At 37.7% G+C, this 17367-nt stretch overlaps 3 protein-coding genes and 1 long non-coding RNA gene across 12 annotated transcripts; 2 read left to right on the top strand and 2 right to left on the bottom strand.

Moving 5' to 3' along the window:
- Positions 1-705: 705 nt before the first annotated feature.
- On the bottom strand, positions 706-2650 carry LOC112203655 (amino acid permease 3-like). The gene is given in 4 exon segments (XM_040505830.1): positions 706-1645; positions 1648-1930; positions 2038-2054; positions 2633-2650. Coding segments are annotated over 4 exon segments (717 nt in total). The 3' UTR covers positions 706-1246.
- Positions 2651-2703: 53 nt separating this feature from the next.
- On the bottom strand, positions 2704-9074 carry LOC112167573. Of its 7 annotated transcripts, none has more exons than XR_005799970.1 (10): positions 8933-9074; positions 7818-8606; positions 7653-7709; positions 6182-7352; positions 6016-6087; positions 4573-5883; positions 3769-4010; positions 3619-3663; positions 3368-3507; positions 2704-3280 (listed from the first exon to the last, which is right to left on the bottom strand). It is a non-coding gene; the product is annotated as an uncharacterized LOC112167573 (long non-coding RNA). The 7 variants fall into 7 exon arrangements; XR_005799966.1 differs by having other exon boundaries at positions 3368-3663; positions 7818-8268; positions 8476-8606; XR_005799965.1 differs by having other exon boundaries at positions 3368-3663; positions 7818-8255; positions 8476-8606.
- A 72-nt stretch (positions 9075-9146) lies between these two features.
- LOC112167572 (peptidyl-prolyl cis-trans isomerase FKBP12) lies at positions 9147-11244 on the top strand. Of its 2 annotated transcripts, none has more exons than XM_024304610.2 (3): positions 9147-9428; positions 9688-10131; positions 10962-11244. In XM_024304610.2, the coding sequence occupies exons 1-2, from the start codon at positions 9180-9182 to the stop codon at positions 10024-10026; spliced, it is 588 nt and encodes a 195-aa protein (XP_024160378.1). In that variant the 5' UTR covers positions 9147-9179; the 3' UTR covers positions 10027-10131; positions 10962-11244. The 2 variants fall into 2 exon arrangements, with proteins under 2 accessions (XP_024160378.1, XP_024160377.1); XM_024304609.2 differs by having other exon boundaries at positions 10913-11244.
- Positions 11245-12049: 805 nt separating this feature from the next.
- LOC112201935 (protein LHCP TRANSLOCATION DEFECT) lies at positions 12050-14845 on the top strand. Of its 2 annotated transcripts, XM_024342863.2 has the most exons (3): positions 12050-12376; positions 12773-13196; positions 14462-14599. In XM_024342863.2, exons 1-2 carry the CDS (start codon positions 12107-12109, stop codon positions 13172-13174), a joined length of 672 nt encoding a protein of 223 aa, XP_024198631.1. In that variant the 5' UTR covers positions 12050-12106; the 3' UTR covers positions 13175-13196; positions 14462-14599. The 2 variants fall into 2 exon arrangements, with proteins under 2 accessions (XP_024198631.1, XP_024198632.1); XM_024342864.2 differs by lacking the exon at positions 12773-13196 and having other exon boundaries at positions 12065-12376; positions 14462-14845.
- Positions 14846-17367: the final 2522 nt, after the last annotated feature.

The raw sequence follows: 17367 nt of genomic DNA, 5'->3' as shown, positions 1-17367 counted from the left end.
CTTTGACTCTTATGACAAAATCAATCTCAAGCATGCAAGACCTCCAAACTGATTCTTGCTTTTCTCCCCTATCACCGTCCCTCTTTTTCAATATATATGAATAGGTGCCGTCCCCCAACACAAACAAACATATTTCTACCCTAATACCCCTTCTACAAGTAAACTATCTTTTGTTTTAAAGATGACCAATCAAAGACACCAACCCTAAAATATTTAGGAAATCAATTACCCACTTTCACACACAGAAAAATATCTTCAAATAAATAAAAGATATTAAACCCATTAACCCCAACGATACCTTCCTAGATTAACACCAAATTTATGCATGTATGCATGAATGCATTTCCCTGAGATTCTTTTGGATCAACTCGTACGATACTTCCTGTGTTGTATGGGAATGCCAATTCTACACATGTGCTTCTTGTTATCACTGATATTGAAAGAAGTGTCTCGGAATTTACTGAATGCCTAATACAAAGCTTTTAAACGCGAAAAAAAAAAAAACACGACACAACAGAAAATGGAAAATTTTCCTTGCTCATTAATACTCAAGTATGGCTTAAAACTATGTGCGTGTACCACGTGTACATACCTAGAAGGCTAGAAACAGATTTGGAATAGCAACCAGTCGAAAGTTAACAAGTTCATCAGTAACTCTCAATCTTCAAAACAATATGCTACTGTCTTCAACAATGCCAATAAATTATCTCAATCCGTAAGCAACTCTATTGCATCAATCATAAAGAAACATTGAACGAAGCATTACACAGTTTCTAAATAACAACCTTTCCAACTTTCCATTATCCTCATTTCCAGGACTTGTTTACTTCAGCCTTTCCTAAAATGATCATCTTCAACTCTAAACATTAAAAACAACCCATAAACCCTAAACTCAATGAAGCTTTCCATTTACAAGCTTATATAGAAATTAAATAACTACTCATCCTAAATTAGGTGAAGCTAGTATGCAAACTAACACTACTGTTCCCATAAACCCTATCTCAGCTTCTATGTGGTGATCTAAGGTTCAGCTGATATGGTGTAGTCCTAACAGTACCATACACAATAGAACAGTAGAAGCCGTAATTGTACTCCTAACACCAGAAACCTTTCCCAATTTTCAAATGCAGGAAAGATTTCATGAGAAACATAACAGAGCACTCACCTCTGCGCCTGTAAATGCTCAGTCTTGCTCCCCTATTCCAGCTTCACCAAGCAATTACATCAATCAGCACACAGATCACAATCAAAATTTCCCAATTGAATCAGCAATATCCAAAATTATCTCAAATTTCAACAATTCAATACTCCAGATCACTCGTTGTGGAAAACTGTATGTAGAGTATTTAGAGCATTTTGTTATTGTGATGTTGTGGTAGACTACTTTTCTTGTAGTGATAGCTGCCGCAACAATTGAGAGCCTCCACAACTGGTCGAAGTTTGGAATCTGCGACAATACGATTTGCATAATGCCGAAAGCAATCATGTATGGGTTGCTGTTGATATGGCATGGATCTTTCCCACCACTCCTGTGAAAGCAGTAGTTAGACCTCTTTATTGCCATCATGCTTATAGATGATGCTATTGTGTATCCAACTAGGTTCAAGTACTGAACAACTCCACAAATCTTGAGCTTAGCTCCTCAGATCCGAGGGTAGATTGAACAGCCTGCATGTATGTGTAGTTCCTTTGTCCGGTGTCTCCGGAGCGATAGCAAGCACAGAGCAGAGTTGAAGTGTAGTAAGTCACTCCAGAAAACAAGAGCATGGCAATAGGACCTGCAATCCATCCAAGCTGAGCTATGGCCCAAGCCACGGACAGGATTCCAGACCCAATCACCTCTGTGATAATGTGTGCTGATGCCGTCCAGAGAGTTCCGGTTCTCTTGAGACGGCCATCATCATCAAAACGGTTGTGTGAAATTAAGTATCTGGTTAATTATTGTTGTCCCCCATCTTTACAAACCAAAACAAAGCTAATGGGTTACAATGCAAAACTACAGAACTCCCACTGTTGAAGGCTTTAGGAAATGGGTACCGTTGCTCAACACAAAGCTAATAGAAAGAAATGTAAATATTGGTGTAGATATAGATGATTGGGTCAGTTTGCATGGGATGATGTTTTGGTTGGTTTGTCATTCAATCTCAGCGCTGAAGTATTTGTGGGGTTGGTTTGTCATTCAATCTGAGTGCTGAAGTATTTTGTGTGATCCAACTACCATACAAAGATAATCTAATATTAGGATTGTTCTACTAAGAGAACATTTTTGCTGCTGTTTAGATTATTAGATTTAAGTCCTATTTTTAAATTCTTTTTAAACTGAAACAGTGCGAGTATTATATTTTTAATCGAATAATAAAACATGCTCATTAGTAGAATCCAAAAATATTTTAGGTGTATAAATTATTTTCTTTTTAAATGTGTCTCCCTATTGCTCAGTGTCGAGCAATAATTAATACACCTAAAATATTTTTTATTTGTCAATTTAGTATTTTCTAAATGTGCCTCCCTATTGCTTAGTACAATCTGAAAATACTTTAGGTGTATTAATGCTCAGTACCTCCCTATTGCTTAGTTTTATATATTTGATCGAATAATAAAAACAGGCTTTGTACCTCCCTATTGTTCATGCCTCTCTTATACCATCCATTGTATTAACGCTGTTACCCTCCCAGTAGAACCAAAGAATATCTGCACACCTGAGACAATAATACAGACAGATAGCGACATCAAAATAACATCGATGGACAACTATGGTCCAAATTTTGACAACATAAAAGAAAGTTATGCGATAAATGGACATCATTTCTGCAGATGAATAACTATAAGCGCCGACCAAGAATCTACAAACTACAGAAATCTAGTTACAACATTACTTCCAACCCCAATGAAAATTCCCCCAACTAATCTACATTAGTAAGATAGACATATCTCTAATCATACTCATCACCTCCCTTTTTAAAATGATTCACCATTCCCATGTCACTATTTACAAACTTGAGTTGAACCTCCATTTTAAAGCTGGTCTTCTACTATTTAAAACTGCGTCTTTGTCTATGGGCTGTCATTGTTATTTTACGGATCCCTGCTTCCTGTTGTCATCTGAAGAAGACCCCACCCCGTTTCTTCACTACCATTGTGTTGTTCTGCAAGTCCGGCACCTCTGTCAGTCATGGTATCAGGTGAGTTTGAACTGCTTGTGCATGAAAGCCTGCCATTTTCAGATATCACAGACCTCTGAAGAAGTTGGCCACTGATATTGCTATTCATAGCAGCAACCCTGTGTGCATAGAAGAGGCAACTTAGAAGCAAAACAGAGAACACAGCATGCAATGTAAGTAAATAAATGGATGCATAGTCAGCTTACCTTCTTTGTTGGAACACTGTGAGTCCGGAGATAGTCAAACAGGAAGTGTAACTGGGGGACCAGATGAACACGGCTCTGCTGATTAGGCATTTGTGAACTTGAATTAGGTGGCCAACAAACTGCTGATCTAGTTGTAACACCTGATACAGTATTGTTTGGATTAAAGGCTAGCATCAGAAAATTGGAATATCAACTGTTCCTCCCCAAGGATTTATAGCAAACAGATGGCTGGTCCACGTCGAGGAACTAACCAAGATTCAGTTGCTGTCGTCACTGAAACTAACGTCCTGAATAATCTGCAAAGGTAGAAACAAATAGGGAATAAGATTAATATCAAACAAGTGATTGTTGAAACAAGCGCCATATTCTACACTGGACCAAAAAAAGAACACGATTCTTACTGCATTTGTCATTCCGTGCTGTAGCCTGTAAAGACGTACATGAGATGCATTAGCATCAGTTGAAGAGGAGACTCCAGGAGGGCCAGGCATTATGTTAAAAAACATCGATGTTATGCCCCTGAACCGAAGCAGACACCAAAAGTGTGCCACTAGGATCAAAGCATAATGCTGAAATAGTTTTGGTGAGCCTGGAACTGTGAGTGTGCGATAACAGCGGTACTGAAAATATCTCTGGCGTTGACCTGACAAACCAAAGGAAATAATAAACACAAGGAACCCAAATAACTGAAAATGAAAGGACCAGGAAAAGTGTCAGTTATCCCTACAACATGATTTAGTCAAAAACACAATGATTAAATCATGCAAATGATGAGGAAATACCATGCCTAAGCACGAATATCCTTCCATCATATAAATTGTAAATCGATGAAATTCCTGAAGTATAAAACATTTTCAAAACAGGTCTCACGACGCCAGTGAGCACTTGTACTCATGATGTTAAAAAAAAAAAAAAGGTTTTCCGTAAATACACTGAAATTATATCAAATTCCAAAATACAAATTACATCTACGTTAGCACGAAAACAGAATTTCCAGAGCATATACCATTCCAACACTATGTCTGTTGACTGGCCATTGACAGTATATGTTTTACCCTACCCCCAAGTCCTATCCATTCCCATAGGCATAGCACACATGCCCTACCTCTCTTCCACTAAATAAAAATAATTTCTAGCACCTAAGGTCCAAGAAAGTAATGCAGTTAAATTAAAACAGTATAAGCATACAAAGGATGAGAATATACCCGTAAAATTCTTTAATTACTCACAAGGGACATATCCCTAAGGCGTTCTTCAGACTTTTCTGAAGGAACTTTTGAGTTAGAGCTGCCCCTTGTGAACGTGTGGGTGGTGACTGGTTATAATCTGTACTACGCTTTTGTGCACTTGACTGATCATAAGTAGCTGGAACTCCAAATCTATCAGGCATACCTCTTGGCATTAGAACATCCTCGGGTTGTAAGTTCCCCGCTCTGAGACGGAACTGAAACCATTCAAATTACCAGATGTCATCCCCGCTCTAAGGTACACCTTCATCTCTGACTGCAGCAACTTGCTGAGCAGAATCAGCAGCAACTTGCTGAGCAGAATAAGCAGAAACTTGATGAGTAGAATCAGCAGCTTCCTGCTTCTGACATTATGCTAGTAGAAGTGCTTTCAGAAGATGCTATATCTTTCTTGTCTTCAGGGTTCTTATAAGCCCCATATTGATCAGATGTTACCCCAGCAGGATCAGCCTTAAAAGAAATTTATTTTCTCTTCTTCTTCCCTTTTGAAATAGTACTCCTAGTTATACTCAGTTTGGGAAGAGGTTTATCCTTGGAACATGACACTGTAAGCGAATCACTACCATTACCAATATCCTTTATGCTTTGAACTAGTACCTGAAAATTCTCTAGATTGAAAAGGAACAGAGGGCTGATCTGGTCGACTGGGTTTTAAGGAAGCAACTTCATTATTACCCATGCTACCACTTCTGCTAGGAGAGGCATCCTCTCATCTAATTCTGTATTGCACCTGATATGTTGATCTTTGCCTCCTTGTGCAGTTTCAGAAGTTGCAATAACATTGCCTTTAGTGGTTTCCTTTGCCACAGACTGCTCTGCTGCTTTGTCAACAGATTCCAGACTTTTCACAGGGGTAGATTCTGAAGTAATACTAGGACTATTAGCATCCCGTTTGTATCCTTCGACCAAGCTTTGTTCAGACTGGTTTCTGCTCCCACCAATTCATGCTTTCCTTGTTCATGCAGCAGCGAAAATTGCCTAGTTGACTATGATGAACAACAGCAAAAGTATTGACAGCAGTCCCAACACCAAGTAATTCAGAAGGAGATGGCACCTTCTCAAAACTGTTTCAGCCTTCAAGTCAGAAACAATAGTGGCCGTGCTAACATTTGAGAGTGATTCCCTGGCCAATTCTGAAAAAGATTCAATACTTTCTGGAACAGCAGCTGTATTACCCTCTACAGTTTCAGAAACACCAACACTAGAAGATATACCATGTTCTGAAGTCTGAGAAGGAAAGCTTGGTGTAGTACTAGATTGCCCAGCAACCTGTGTTGAAATGCAAGAAGACCAAAAAAAAAAAAATTCAAATGGTTAAACAGTTATATTGTTTTTGTCAAAAACCATCAAAATTAAAAGAGACAGAAAAGGATCTCCCCCAGCAAATATTAATAAAAGTACCTGATGCTGTGGTTGAATACTCCCTTCCTTTCCTGGTTTCTTTCTGCAGTTGACTGACTACAGGATAAAGAACTGGTACAAAGCACAGACTCCTCAGCTGGGGCAACTTAAATAGAGGATAAAGAACTTGAAACTTGGCTTTCAACAGAAGGAGCAGCCGGCATACCTGCTGATACTTTTGCTGCAGACGGCAATGATTTGTTAACTAATGGGTCACTGATAGGAAACCTTGAGGATGAGATGACATAACTTCTCCAGCTGGCCTTCAAGGCTTTGAGAATTCACTGTGCATAGGGAGCCCAGACTTGGTGACAGGCAGGAAATTGTGAGCTGACAGATTTTTGAAAGGTATACTTTGGGTAGACTCTGGCTCACTGGATAGCTAAATCTGGTGCTTGTGAACTGGGTGACTTGTGACTACTTGTTAAAGGATGTGAATTCAGAGATGGAAAAAACAGGGGATTAGGATTGGTATAATAGGTTGTAGGATGAGAACTCGCAAACGAAGGCATGGGCTGGGACTGAGAAACATTGGGGTAAGTCCTGGCGGCTGATAAGCCACCATCTGGATATGAATCTGCCCGTTTATCAAGCCTTAACTCTTCATGTGTACCTGGATGTGTAATCTTGACAGGAGTTTTACGAGGGCCAGCAAACTTTCCACCTTGCTGTTGGCGTTATTGTGCAGCTATGCTGATCCCCAAGTTGCCCAACTGAGGGAGCTGAGGACCCGTTTGGGGGGAAAAACTCAGGTTCACTTTTTGATGCATAACTCCAGGAAGCTGCATGGGATGGGGTTGTAAACCTGAAACTGTACTTAAGTGCTACCTATTGGTAGTGGAATAGGAATTGGCAGTCAAACAAGAGTGACTGAATCTGCTGGTTGGTCCATGCAATTGGTTCTCACTAGTGATGGTCTTCCTGGCCCTCCTCAGTACTAGTATTTTTACCTATTGTGTCTTGGCTTCTTTGTCATAGACATTGGAACTTTTGTTGTTCTGTGTTTTTGGTTGTATGCTTTTTGAGGCTATCAATAGATGAATTTCAGACCAAAAAAAAAGAATCTGCTGGTTGAGGCCACCAAATTGCACAGAAACCTGTGGCTGATGAAATGGCATTGACGTCATAAGGATCCCATGCATTGGAGGACCAGAAGGTTTCTGACTTTGGCTAGCAGTCGTTGTAGGTGAGACTTGCACATCCTTTTTGGCCTTGGGTTGCAGATGAGCCTTAGCAGCACTAGATTGGTCGACAGAAGGTTGATCTTTCCTTGGTAGCTGCATAGGAACTGCAGTGCTTGGCAATGACGGTGCAGGTCTAAAGGACTCAAGCCGTGCCTGCATGTTCAAAAATGACATAATCATTTTGCAGAAACATTGAAAAAGACAAAAAGAAAAAGGAAAAGAAAAAGAAAGAAGCAGCAAATAGAATAATCAGCTAAAACACAAATACTGCTTAATTTACTGTCAATTAGGTAACACGCTGCAAAAATTGAACTACATACAAAGGCTACATTATGTATAACGAAACAATACAAACAAAAAAATAAAAACACTCTTCAATATTATTGCAAAGGATAAAAGGAATGAAAGAGTGATGCACTAAATCAAAGATGTGAGCTTAGAACAGATGGTGACCTGATCGTGTTTCTGCTCATCCAAAGTTGGGGGAACTGAGCTAGCTCGAGCAGGAATCTACAAGCACGAAGGAACATTCCCAGGTTTAAAAACGTACTTTGAATCGTTCAGCACTTGAAAACAGGAAACTAGACAATTGGCATGAAGTGTTCAAAATAAAATTACCTGCATCCCATTCATCAAACCAGGACTTGTGAACCCAGACTGAAAGGAAAATCCCTTGGACGCATCCCTTGGGCCTGAACCATTGGAAATAAAATTAAGAACATTAATAGTTGTGATCTACCCTTTTTTCATCTTCAAAGTTTTCTTGTGTGTGTGAAGTGCATTACTACACTGTTCCTTTGATGCATGTACCAATGTAGATTGAATTAAAAATTTCCATATATAGTCCCATTGTTTCAACATACTGAAAATATGCTAAATCCTCCCCATTCCCCAACATCAATGACATGAAAATCCACCGTTCCACATTATCAACTTATCTTTTACAGGAGTATTGAGTGCTCTTGTGTCAGGAGACAGACTGAGAAGCTGGAGCTATTGGAACAGCTTGAGAGCTTCTCGGTGCAACTGATGGTTCTGTTTGCTTGGGAGCTGTGGCTGTAACAATTGTCTCCAATGCATATTAAGACATAACAAAACAAAAATGCTTAGTAAAGAAAATCAAACCAAACAGGAAAGCACATTGCAAAAAGAAAACCAATTGTCCAAAATCCCCATTTCCCTTCAACTAGCTATAGAAACTTATAAAGCATTAGCCAAAACTCCCATACACTCCCATACTGATAAGAAAGTACATAGCTTGGATATTTTGACATACATAACATGAAATTGCGACTGTACATGGGCGACATTTTGATGTGTAGAAGCACTACCAGGATCCAAAGGATTTACAGTGACTACATTCCCCTGGATTGCCCTCATTGTGCATTGCTGTTAAACTTCTTGAAGCTGAAAATTCATTATAAAACCATCAAAACATAATTCCCAACAACCACATAATTCAGTAACACACAACAATACAGGAAAAAAAAAAAAAAATTCTCAGTCCTCACATTGCAGTCAAAAGCAATTCATTTGAATTGTATAATCTAAAAAGAGAGAAAAAAAATTAAAATTTAACAGAATAAACCCAAGAATCCAAGCATACAGATCGACAAATCGGGAGTCAAAATCAATTGCAGTCAAAATCAATCAAACTACAAAGCCTAATACATATATATGCACATACAACCACCCAAGTAAAGACGGGAGTTATTAGAGCTTGATTAGTGTACCTGCGGAGTAAGAATGGAAAAATTAGGCTTTATTTGGGAACGCAGAGAGTGATAGAAAAGGCAGATTTTTCAGGTAGATCATGGAATGGGCCTTGCGATCTGACTCATAAGCAGTGTTGAGTCAAGGGTTTAAATGCGGTAGGACGTAGCACAGCTTATTAGTACTTGGCCCAAGACACGAGTGGATAGAGGAGTGATCAAGCTGGGAAGAGTACTCAACACTCAACAGTCCAGTCAGGACCCAGAAATGGCTTCCATTCCATCATGTACCACTGCTGCTTCCCACTCATGCCTCACCTCCAACTCCTTCAGTTCTCCATCTTGTTTTGTCAAACTCAATGCCCAGTTTCTGGGTACCCGAAACAGGCAGGGTAGGGTCAGACCCTTTGGTCTTGGACCCTCCAAGTGCTGGTTCAAATTCTGTATAGATGCAAAGGTTGCTGGAATCTACGCAAGCCAATCCGGTGGTGAGTTTGATAAAGATAATGTAGAGCAGGTTTGACTCTCTCTCTCACTCTCACTCCCACTATTGTTCTATGTTAGAGAATTAGAGTACCCAAATAATAGTTGGCATTGTGTATTTTCATGTGTTTTGAGAAAAGATGAACTAAACTCGAGTATTTCTACTATTAATTGCTAGTAAGTGGAAGAAGTAAAAGATTTCATAGTAGAAAGGTGTTTGCTAAGTAATTTGAAGGGTTATCATCATTATTGTTAATATGGGTTCATTACATTTAAATCAAATTTGACTGAAGATGGGAGTGGAGAAGCAAGTTCTGAAGGCTGGAACCGGTCCCAAACTGGTCGCAGGTCAGAATGTGACCGTTCATTGCACCGGTTATGGAAAAGATGGTGATCTGAATCAGAAGTTTTGGAGCACTAAGGACCCCGGGCAGCAGCCTTTCACCTTCAAAATTGGGCAAGGCAATGTTATAAAAGGGTGGGATGAAGGAGTCCTTGGAATGCAAGTTGGAGAAGTTGCTCGTCTGCGGTGCTCTCCAGATTATGCTTATGGAGCTAGTGGATTTCCTGCTTGGGGGATACAACCTAATTCAGTTTTGGATTTTGAGATTGAAGTACTACGATTGGAGTGACATCAGGGCAGGGAGTTGGAATGTCTGCAAATCCATATGCATGACATAATAAGTGGCATATTGTTACCAAGGAGGTGAAGGACTAATAAGTAGAAGCAAGAACAGGTTAGTTTTGGATTGTAGCACCTACTTTCACTTATTTTGTGCTTATTCCTTGAGTCATCTTAAAAATAGTTGTGCCCTTTTGGTATGAATTTTTTCAGACTTATGGTGAATTTTAAATTTAGACCAAGATAAATTCTCATGAACTGAAGATCATTATTCTGATAGGGAGTGCAGATAATTGAAAACACCCGACTCCAATTTACTTTTAAGATTAATTGCTCCGCATCAAAATACTAATGGAAACTAAAGTAAAGGCAGTAGCTTCCTGTCAAGTGAACTAATAGTGTGTTGTTGAAATGAACTATTAGTTATTTGTAGCAGAAGCTGCAACAAATGCCCTGCACATAATAACCGGAACTCACTCACATTGTTGTCACTTGTTAGACCCTTGATTGAGTGGATTGACATGCTTTCCAAATATCTGCTACTATTATATTAGAGATGGTAATATCCGAAGTTATGTGGCATTTCAATGTGGAGAAAAATGTTTGCTATTTGCTTCATTTTCTTTTTACAAAAGTTTGTAATTTGTTCTGTTAATCACCTATTGTTTGCAACTATATATATCAATGTCATTGTACTGGTTTTGAACTGAGTGATAACAATGTGGATAAACTTTTCACCTGAAAAGAAAAGTATCAAAGAACTAGATCCCCAGGATGTTGGCTTATAAGAAAATGCTTTGGATGTGTTGTGCATAACCTGAATTAGAACTGCTTCAATTGAACCTGTGAATATGTTTGGAAATCAATTAAAGCAGCAAATCACTTCATTTTTGCAGGATCTCTCTTATAACAATTATGCTAAATGCTACTATATTTTGCAAGTAGGAAGCAAGGCTGGCAAAAGAGCATCTGCTCGTGTCATGACCTCAAATCTTGACGTGTTACTGACCGTACTCTTGAATTCCACTTCTGCGGGCATGGATAGTGAAGGCAGACACTTTTCAGATGATATTTAGGAAGGCTCAAAGATGTAATAAACTTTTTCTTTTCTAATTAAGTAGCTCATAGACTAACTAGATCGATTTGCCTTGTTTATTGGCAATGATCTCGCATTGTTTGAGGAGCTCTAGAAATTTTGTAATGAGGATATGCTACTTAAAGATTTGCAGTTTTGCTAGTGTTGAATAATATACATCTCTTGAGCTCAAAGAAAAAACAAAGTTAAAACTTCTCTCTTACTCCAAGCGGAAAGGTCACCTATGAGCCCTTTTGATTTTGTATAACACACATAAAAGTTCAATTTTCTGAAACTCTTTAGACATGAGCCATTAGATTAGTTAATATCTATGATATGCCCCATACATATAACAGTTATCATTTTTCGAGTTTTCAGTACTCTTAAAGCATCGTAAAATACCACAGTTAGATACAGTCATCATACATAAAAATTAAAAAGAAAGCTCATTCGTCATAAAGAACCAATTTTTAAGTATCTGTTCTTCTTTTTTGTTGATTTGATTTTTATGGAAGAGAAATTTTCCTAATAACTTCATCCTAATTGATCAAAATTAAAAATTTTGGCTGTACTTTTTATTCTATAGCTTTAATTTTTAAAAGACATAATGAATTAAAATTTTCTCGCCATCCTGCACATGACCAACAGAAAGGGTCTGACCCAACTTATGTCACTGCCCACTTAAGAAGTTCTTGACTCTTAAGTCAAACTCAAAACTTTTCACTAAAATAGAAAAAAGAGTGACTTATGTATTTGACTCGAGATGAGTATTAAAAATTATTTTAACAAAATATTCTCTAGGTTTGTTGAGTTTCCAAATCCACGTCAACAAATGTATCATTCTATCTAAATTTTAAATTTTTAAGGGCCACGTACTTAGGATGAACGGTCGAAGATCTCTCTTTCACGAGAAATATGGTAGACCGTAGCACACCTTATTAATACTCTGCCTATACTTGAGTGGATAGAGGAGTGATCAAGCTCAGAAAGTTCACAGTTACTAGAGAACTCAGACATGGCTTCCATTCCATGTACTACTACTCCTACCCACTCATGCTTTGCCTCCAGCTCCTTCAATTCTTCAACTTTTTCAGTCAAACTCAATACCCAGTTTCTGGGTACCCGAAGTAGGCTGGGTCGGGTCAGACCCTTTGGTCTTGGACCCTCCAATGGCTCCAGAGCCAAGTGCTGGTTCAAGTTCGGTAAAAACGGTGTAGATGCTGAGGGTGCTGGAATCTATGGAAGCCAATCCCGTGATGATTATGATAAAGATGATGTTGAGCAGGTTTTTACTCTATCTTCCTTTACAACTTCTACCTATGTAATTTGTGTTATGTGTGAATGTGGGTTACTAGTGATTAACTAATTACTGTTCGTCTGTATGTGAGAGTTAGAGTAGCCACATGATAGTTTGTTATGTTTGTTTTGTGTGTTTTGGCAAAAGATAAAGAAGCACAAGCATTTCTGGTATATTCTGTACAAAAATAGTAAAAACTAGAGAACAATATTTTAGATTACTTGTTACCATATATTATTACATGGTAGTTATCAACTCATCAATGAATGAAGTGATTTTTAGATAAAAAGAAAGTGCTAGTAATTAGGAAAGGTAAAAAAACATCAAAAGTTAAAAGGGAATTTGAAGAATTTTTAGAGGGTAACTATCATTATTAATATGAAGATGGGAGTGGAGAAGCAAGTTCTGAGGGCTGGAACTGGTCCAAAACCGGTAGCAGGTCAGAAGGTTACCGTTCACTGCTCCGGTTATGGAAAAAATGGTGATTTGAATCAGAAGTTTTGGAGCACCAAGGACCCTGGGCAGCAGCCTTTCACCTTCAAAATTGGCCAAGGTTCTGTCATAAAAGGATGGGATGAAGGTATCCTTGGAATGCAAGTTGGAGAAGTTGCTCGTCTGTGGTGCTCTCCTGATTATGCTTATGGCCCTAGTGGATTTCCAGCCTGGGGTATACAACCTAATTCAGTTTTGGTCTTTGAGATTGAACTACTAAGAGTTGGAATATCTGCAACTCTATACGATATTCTAAGTAACTTGCTTCGCCTCAGGAATATACAATTATCATGAAAAATGTTGTATTCAAATCTTGGTGAGTATATCCTTTATTGTTCTCATCAGCATATGGGTTGGCTAAATCTCTACCCTTTTATGATATATTTTCTTCTCGAGTTTTGGATGTCTGATTGGTTGCACCATGATTGGAGTATAATGAAGATAACTATCATCTGTTTCAAAAGAAAAATAGAGATACTCCACAACTGTATGATAGGGTGCTGTATGATATGATGATCCACCATCAGGGCAGGTAGTTGAAACCTATAGTTTCTTAGCAATTAATTTACTCAATAGAGCCATGACATACAGAGAACAAAAGACCTTGCCAGAATTTATTGCAGTGCAGAACTTTTTTTTTTTTTTTTTTTTCTGGGTTTTATAAAGGCACAAGGTGATCGAAGCATCAATTCTTTGGTTCTTGAAACGTTGTTTGGTTGAAAATTCAATAGTAAAAGCTGATTATTGGCCTCTAAGAGTAGTGTGGTGTGTCCATGGAAGATGCTCATATATGTATAACTGAAAAGTTGTTAGAAACAGATAACTTGATCGGTCCTCTGTGAGGTTTCATATGTGGCATGACAGAACTCAAATATTATAAATTTTGGGATCTGCTTCATGTTAAACTAATTTGCATATATGCATGTATGTTAACATTAGCAAGATGATATCCTTGTTTGTTGCCATATTAAGAGAAGCTTTCTCATGTATGTTAAAATTATGTTAAAATTTGTCAAAATAATGTGAGTAGGGAGAACTTTAGACTTGGTGCTAAGCATCTATTGAAAGCATAAACATAACTCTTTTTCAGAGACCTTAGGCTTGAGTTCGGTATGCATCGTACCTGCAATTGGATTTGGAAAACATTAACACTTATTTATCTGTATACATACTGTAGAAGTCCTAGTTTGAGGTTGTCATATGCTTTTTGTGGATGAATTAAAATTGGCTTTTATCCAGCAATTGATGAGTCTTTAGTTTCTCTGTTCACTGGTTGACTTTTTTATTTTCTAAACAATGTACCCGTTGATATATACTGTTGGCGGTCGTTAGCTTTTCTATCAATGCATCATTTTTGGAAAAATAAAACTGAAGCAGGGCTTTTGACAGCAGGTAAAGTGTTTGTGTTATTAATCGGTTCACAGTTGCACTCCACTTTTTAAAGAGTGCAAGTGGTAATACATGTTCAAAATTCCAGTGTTAAAGTCGCTCCCCATTTTCTTTAAAGTGAAATTTTCAACTAGAATCATGATAACAGTATGTAGGCAAAGAATCGATCTGATACAGGCCTTTTGATTACAGTATTTCAACTACATGGGAATGCTTGCTGTTGAGGGTACGTATGATAAGATGAATGCTCTTTTAAGCCAAAATATCCACCCAGTAGATATTCTATTGTTGATGGCTGCCTCAGAAGGTGACAAGCCGAAAATTGAAGAACTTTTAAGAGCCGGAGCTAGTTACTCTGTCAAAGATGCTGATGGGCGAACAGCTCTTGATAGGGCTGCAAGTGATGAAATTAAAGACTTCATTCTTGGTTTTTCAGTTCAAAAAGCATGATTGGTTAAGTTTGGTTTAATATTTTGTTGTGCTTGATGACTTTGACAGAATCACATCATGTAATAAATTCTACGGCAGACTTTTGCATTTTTTTGAATTATTATCTTCTTCATTTTTTGTGTTGAATGAACAATATATTGATTTATCAAATGATAAAATACAATACTCAAGGTATTAAAATTGATTATCTAGAACCAGAAGTTTTAACTGTTTTAATAAGCATGGTTGTCCCAAAAGAACGGGAACTCTTTGGACGGCAACTGCTCACATAATTACTACAATATATGGGCATGAGGTTCTGTGTTTAGCTTAGGTCATAGCTCAAAAGATTTAATTCTATTAACTTTTTAGTATTCTCCAATATTTCAACTAATTCTCAAAGAAAGTTGGATGCAATCAATTAACAATATAATATGATTGTCATATATGTTTACCAGCCAACTCTATTATATATTCATATCACATACTATACATCTAATATCTACAGTGGAAAATGAGTTTCACATCGTGCTATTGTGACAGACATGTCATGAGGAATTGAATGGATTTAGCACCATCTTGCCTCACAACCCCGCTCCGGGGACAAGATTTGTAACATCAACATTAGCAGGTGGGATTATAAACACTAGTGAAAAATCTATAGCTAATAAATAAACGCCACTCCGTAACTTCGCAACAATCATATGGCTAATGACACAACCCATTAGGTAGACCAGATTTTTTGAGATGGAGGCCTTGGTATTGTAGTCCGTGATGAGCATGTTACGTTATTTCCCTCATGTCCTAGCCTCTCTGCTATTCACATGGAAGCTGAGGCTTGTAGGGCTGGAATTCTTTTGGCTATTCATTTAAACTATGCAACAAACAAACCAAACTCATCAATGTCAGTACCGACTCGTTCTTTAGAGTCACATATTACATTACAAAGTAAACTCACCCACACTCTCTCACTACACAACGGAAGATTTAAAACTAAAAGTACCCTTCGACGTCCACCCTGCCAAACGTACACCTCAACTTCGACAACGATTACTCAATATTCTAACCTGCACAATAACCCCTACACTATGGAATAATGCACCGGGTTGAAACAACAAACCCGGTAAGCTTTTGCAAGCTCGTATGAGTAAACCTAGAAAACCACTAAAACACCTTTTTGATCCAAGGACAACAAATCAACACAAATAAATACCAGTAATCCCTGCATAGAAATTTAGTTCAGGAGATCACCCCAAAAGCACACAATTCAAAATAGAAATCATAGTAATCTCTGCATATAGTTTAGTTCAGGCAAGCTCGTATGAGTAAACCTAGAAAACCACTAAAACACCTTTTTGATCCAAGGACAACAAATCAACACAAATACTGGTAATCCCTGCATAGAAATTTAGTTCAGGAGATCACCCCAAAAGCAAAAAATTAAAAATAGAAATCATAGTAATCCCTACATATAGCTTAGTTCAGGAGATTACTTAAAAATCAACAATAGAAGTGAAAAAGAAAAAGAAATAAAGAAACCAAACAATAGAAATGAAAAAGGAAATTAATTAAAGAAATCAACCTCATGCTAATGAATCCTTCCAAAACTCAACACCTTTTACCAAAAGGACAATTACAAGTCATCCCGTGACAAAATCATAGGAAATGTTAACCTAACAAATCAATATGAAAATCCGGTCCAACCTGGACACGTTGGCAGACAGACTAGAGCTCTAACTGATTGTAACCACTCACCCGGCTAAAGACATGATTCCCGATATATTGCCTGAGGTCACAACCTGCGACCTAGAAATTCTTAGGTCAACTTGACCCTTAGATCAAAATATTTAAACGAGTCACTCTGGACCCAAAACATTACTCAAATCACCAAAAAGAGAAATCACAACCTGTGACGTCTACATCTTCAAACACTTTCCAAAACAATGGTAATACCATTTCCCACAAAATATTATTTCCCGAAAGTTATACCCCAAAACAATAACGAACTCACTCATACACATTGCTTGTATCACCACAAAATCACCAGCAGATAATAAATGCTCAAATTAATATTCCAAATAAAATCACCATTATATTACTTTACCCAATGCCACACCATCCAGATATATATATATACACACACACATAGTCATCCACTCAGGAATGCCTATTAATACCAACTATAGTTCACACATCACGAAAATTGAGAAATTCATTTTTATACTTAAAAACTCATTTTTCATACCTGTGAACCGCAATCCTATGAACCTTAGTCGATTGAGTTCATATCATTTAAAACAAATATTCATTTCCAAAAATGATTTACAATTATCAATTAATTCCGATTATTAAGTAACTCGGTTCGTAAATGAACCACGTGAGATTTACTCACTTCTAAATCCTGTTGCGTCTTCTCTTACAGCAGATAAGGTATCGAATATGCTTCGTCAATAACCTAAGTACAATACGATTTTAATTTAGTACACAAATCGAAAATGATTAAAGTTCGAACCCCCTTTGAACTTAAATCCCGAAAGTAATGTCAATCGAGGCGAAACTTCATCCGAGACCACCTGAGGTCTCCGAAATACTTCTACGATCAATATATCAAAGTTACAAGTCGATCGGACTGCCGAATCCTCACGGATCGAAAATGATCTAACCTAAAA

The sequence above is a fragment of the Rosa chinensis genome, chromosome 5 (genome assembly GCF_002994745.2).
Source record: "Rosa chinensis cultivar Old Blush chromosome 5, RchiOBHm-V2, whole genome shotgun sequence".
Classification (NCBI taxonomy): Eukaryota; Viridiplantae; Streptophyta; class Magnoliopsida; order Rosales; family Rosaceae; genus Rosa; species Rosa chinensis.
The sequence above is the reverse complement of the archived record's forward strand: the minus strand, read 5'-3'. Positions and strand labels throughout refer to the sequence as shown.